This window comes from Eurypyga helias, unplaced genomic scaffold, assembly GCF_000690775.1.
Source record: "Eurypyga helias isolate BGI_N326 unplaced genomic scaffold, ASM69077v1 scaffold30929, whole genome shotgun sequence".
Lineage (NCBI taxonomy): Eukaryota > Metazoa > Chordata > Aves > Eurypygiformes > Eurypygidae > Eurypyga > Eurypyga helias.
In genome coordinates this window covers 1,128-3,801 of record NW_010272095.1, presented here as the reverse complement: position 1 = coordinate 3,801, position 2,674 = coordinate 1,128, and the positions used below count along the sequence as shown (strand labels likewise).

The 2,674-nt window shown below is 50.1% G+C and overlaps 1 protein-coding gene across 1 annotated transcript in view; it reads left to right on the top strand.

Annotated features, from left to right (window-relative positions):
* The window catches only part of LOC104515158 (WW domain binding protein 1-like), a gene marked incomplete at its 5' end in the record, with an annotated part of 863 nt that extends 387 nt beyond the window's left edge, over positions 1–476 (top strand). Inside the window, 1 exon segment of the mRNA XM_010159033.1 lies at positions 1–476. This exon segment is cut by the window's left edge and continues 21 nt beyond it. Coding sequence (XP_010157335.1) covers positions 1–100 — 100 coding nt within the window.
* Positions 477–2,674: the final 2,198 nt, after the last annotated feature.

Here is a 2,674-nt window from a genome sequence, read left to right as displayed (position 1 = left end):
CAGCCACCACCACCTGTCCCGGCAGCCGGTGTGTGTGCTCTTGAACACAATAAATGAGCAGGACTCTCCAAACTCTCGTACCCATAACTCCCCCAGCTAAGGTGGCAGAGTGGAAGGGAGAATCCGGGGAAAAAAAAAAACAACAAAGAAATAAATGTGGAATAAGACGATTAAAACTTTAACAGGAGGAAAAGGTGATACAACCTTCTTTTTTCAGTTTATTTTTCTTTCTCCCCCTCCACTATAATTCGGGGAGTAGTCCCTGGAGGCCCCGGCTTGCGGGGGACGGATCACTCTGGGTTTCGTGAATCGTATCCGTCCCGCTCCGCGGGGCAGGGACTGACGTTTCTCAGTGAGACCTTCTGACAAATGGAACTTTCCCAACGGTGATTTTGGTGATGGTTATTCAGAGTTCGTTGGTTTTGGCTTTCTGAAACACTGCTTTATCTCGCAATCAGTAAAGCTCAGCAAATCTCACCCTGGGAGGATACGAAATCACCGTAAGGCTTCAACCTCCAGGTGTCTTCCCAGAAGCGAGCAGCTTCTGACAGTGCCGGCAGTCAGTAGCCCAAGAGTTCTGGTTGATGTAGTGCTCTTGAGGCGTTGGGGATTTCTTTTCATTTTAGCTGCTGCTGCTTTTTTTTTTTCTTTTTCTTTTTCTTTTTAGTGGTGGTAAGCTTTCCTGAAGCTGATGAATGCCTGAACACATCAGCCCTATAATCTCTGGTGCTTCAGTGTTTGAGACAGCAGGTAGGAAATTTCCCACTTGAAGCTGGTGACTGAAGGACCAGTTTCTTCCCGAAGGAGTGTTAATCTACCGTAAGCAGTTTGAAAAGAAAGGGTTTGCAGAAATTTGCCTTTACACGTCATTTTTAAAGACAAGTGTATTCCTTCAATGCCTCCAAGAGCACAGTTAGGAGTAGAATCCAGGCAGCTGGGCTGCCTTCCGCGTACTGTGGTCTCCGAACGACCTTTTCCCGGTGTGCTGCAAAAGGGCTCGGCTTTGGTTTTTCCCCTTTTTTTGCACCCCGGGAGCAGCACACTTGAGTTAAGACGACAAAAATAAAACAGAACAGGGCTCTCTTTGGCCAGTGTGCCTTCAAGCTTCAGCGCTGCATGTTGAACAAATGGAGACGAGAGCTCCGTCCGTTGCGAAGGGATGACTTAGAGTGTAGATGTGGAAGACCTGTGCAGTATTTTTTTCGTTCTGATCCAAAAGTTTGGTGCGATTCTGATGTTGACCACTTAAAAGAAATGAATGTCTGTTTTCTTCCTCTTCCTTTTTTTTTTTTTTAATGGTGGCAACTGGCTACTGTATAACGTCTGTGAGCGTGTGTGTGTGACTGCAATCCATGCATGCGAGTCCTACTGGTAACAAGAAAACCTGCTGTAAGACTGCAAGAAAATTTACTGTAGCTTTGCTTTAATAAACGGTAGAGATTTCGTTAGTAACAGCCTGAAGAAGAAGGAAAAAAAAAAAAAGGCGAGCTGAAACTAACATTCCCTGGAGTGCTCGTGTGGAAGAGAGCACAGTTCTGACTGTATCTTGTTCTCGGGTTTTCTCCCCATCCCTTTTATAATTATGGTCGTCCAGATCATTACTATTATGGGGAAAAGGAAAAAAAAAAAAAAAAAAATTGAAGACTGAACTCGGACACGTTCAGGTTTGATTGATTGAAAACCAAAATCAGTTTTAAATAAGGTGGAAACCAAAATATAATGCCTTTTCTGATAACGTGCCAGCGTGTGTGTGCCTCATTGTGGGAGCGAAGGCGAAGGCTTGTCTCGAGGCCGCGTTTCTGTGGGCTGCAGCTGCCCGTGTGCGGCCCCGTGCTGGGCGCAGGCGACGGAGCCGGGCGAGCGCAGCTCGTTTGGGTGTTGGGCTCACCCGTCGGAGGGGCGCTTTCGCCTTGGGAGGTTTAGGAGAAACTCGCCCCTTTGCCCGTCACGGCCTTTCCCTGCCGTCGGAACGGCTGGGGAGGGAGTCTTTTTTTGCAGGTTGTGTCTTCGGCTGCTCTTAGGAATGAAGGATTTGGATTTGGGAGACCTCGTTGCTGGCTGCCTGGAGCGTGAGCGGTCGCTGTGCAGCACGCTGGGACCGGTGGCTTCCAGCTCTGTTCACCCACCACGCGTGTCTCTTGAGAAGAGAAATAAAAGATCCCTGGTGCCGCCCCTAGGAATTCTGTACCTATTGGCACCTGGCTCTGTTCCTTGCGCCACAGAGGGAGCTCAAAAAGCACATGGCTCCTTAGGGAGTGGGGTTTTACTGCTCTGAGTCCTGGGGACAGCCCCATGCCGGGGGGAGACCCTCTGCCAGCATTTTGGTTGGCATGAGGCAAAAATCTCCGTGTTTGCTTTCCTGCCCTCCCCTTGAGGGTGGGGGAACCTCCCCCTTTTCTCTGGACAGAGAGGTGAGTACCAGTAAGCCAAGATGACGTTTCTCATCTTAAAAAGTCGGGAGAAGGGAGTCGCGTGGCTGTGTTCAGGCTCCCGGAGGTTTCTCAGGCTGCAGAGAAACGAACGGCACAAACCGTGTCCCGGCCCACGTGTGCCCGAGGAGGAGCAGGACGGTTGGTCTGTGGCAGCGCGGTGCTGCTTACACGCCGTCTGTTCGGCTGCTGAAATCTGCTCCAAGGGCAGGGACCCGGCACTGCGGGGCCTCACCGAGAGGGTC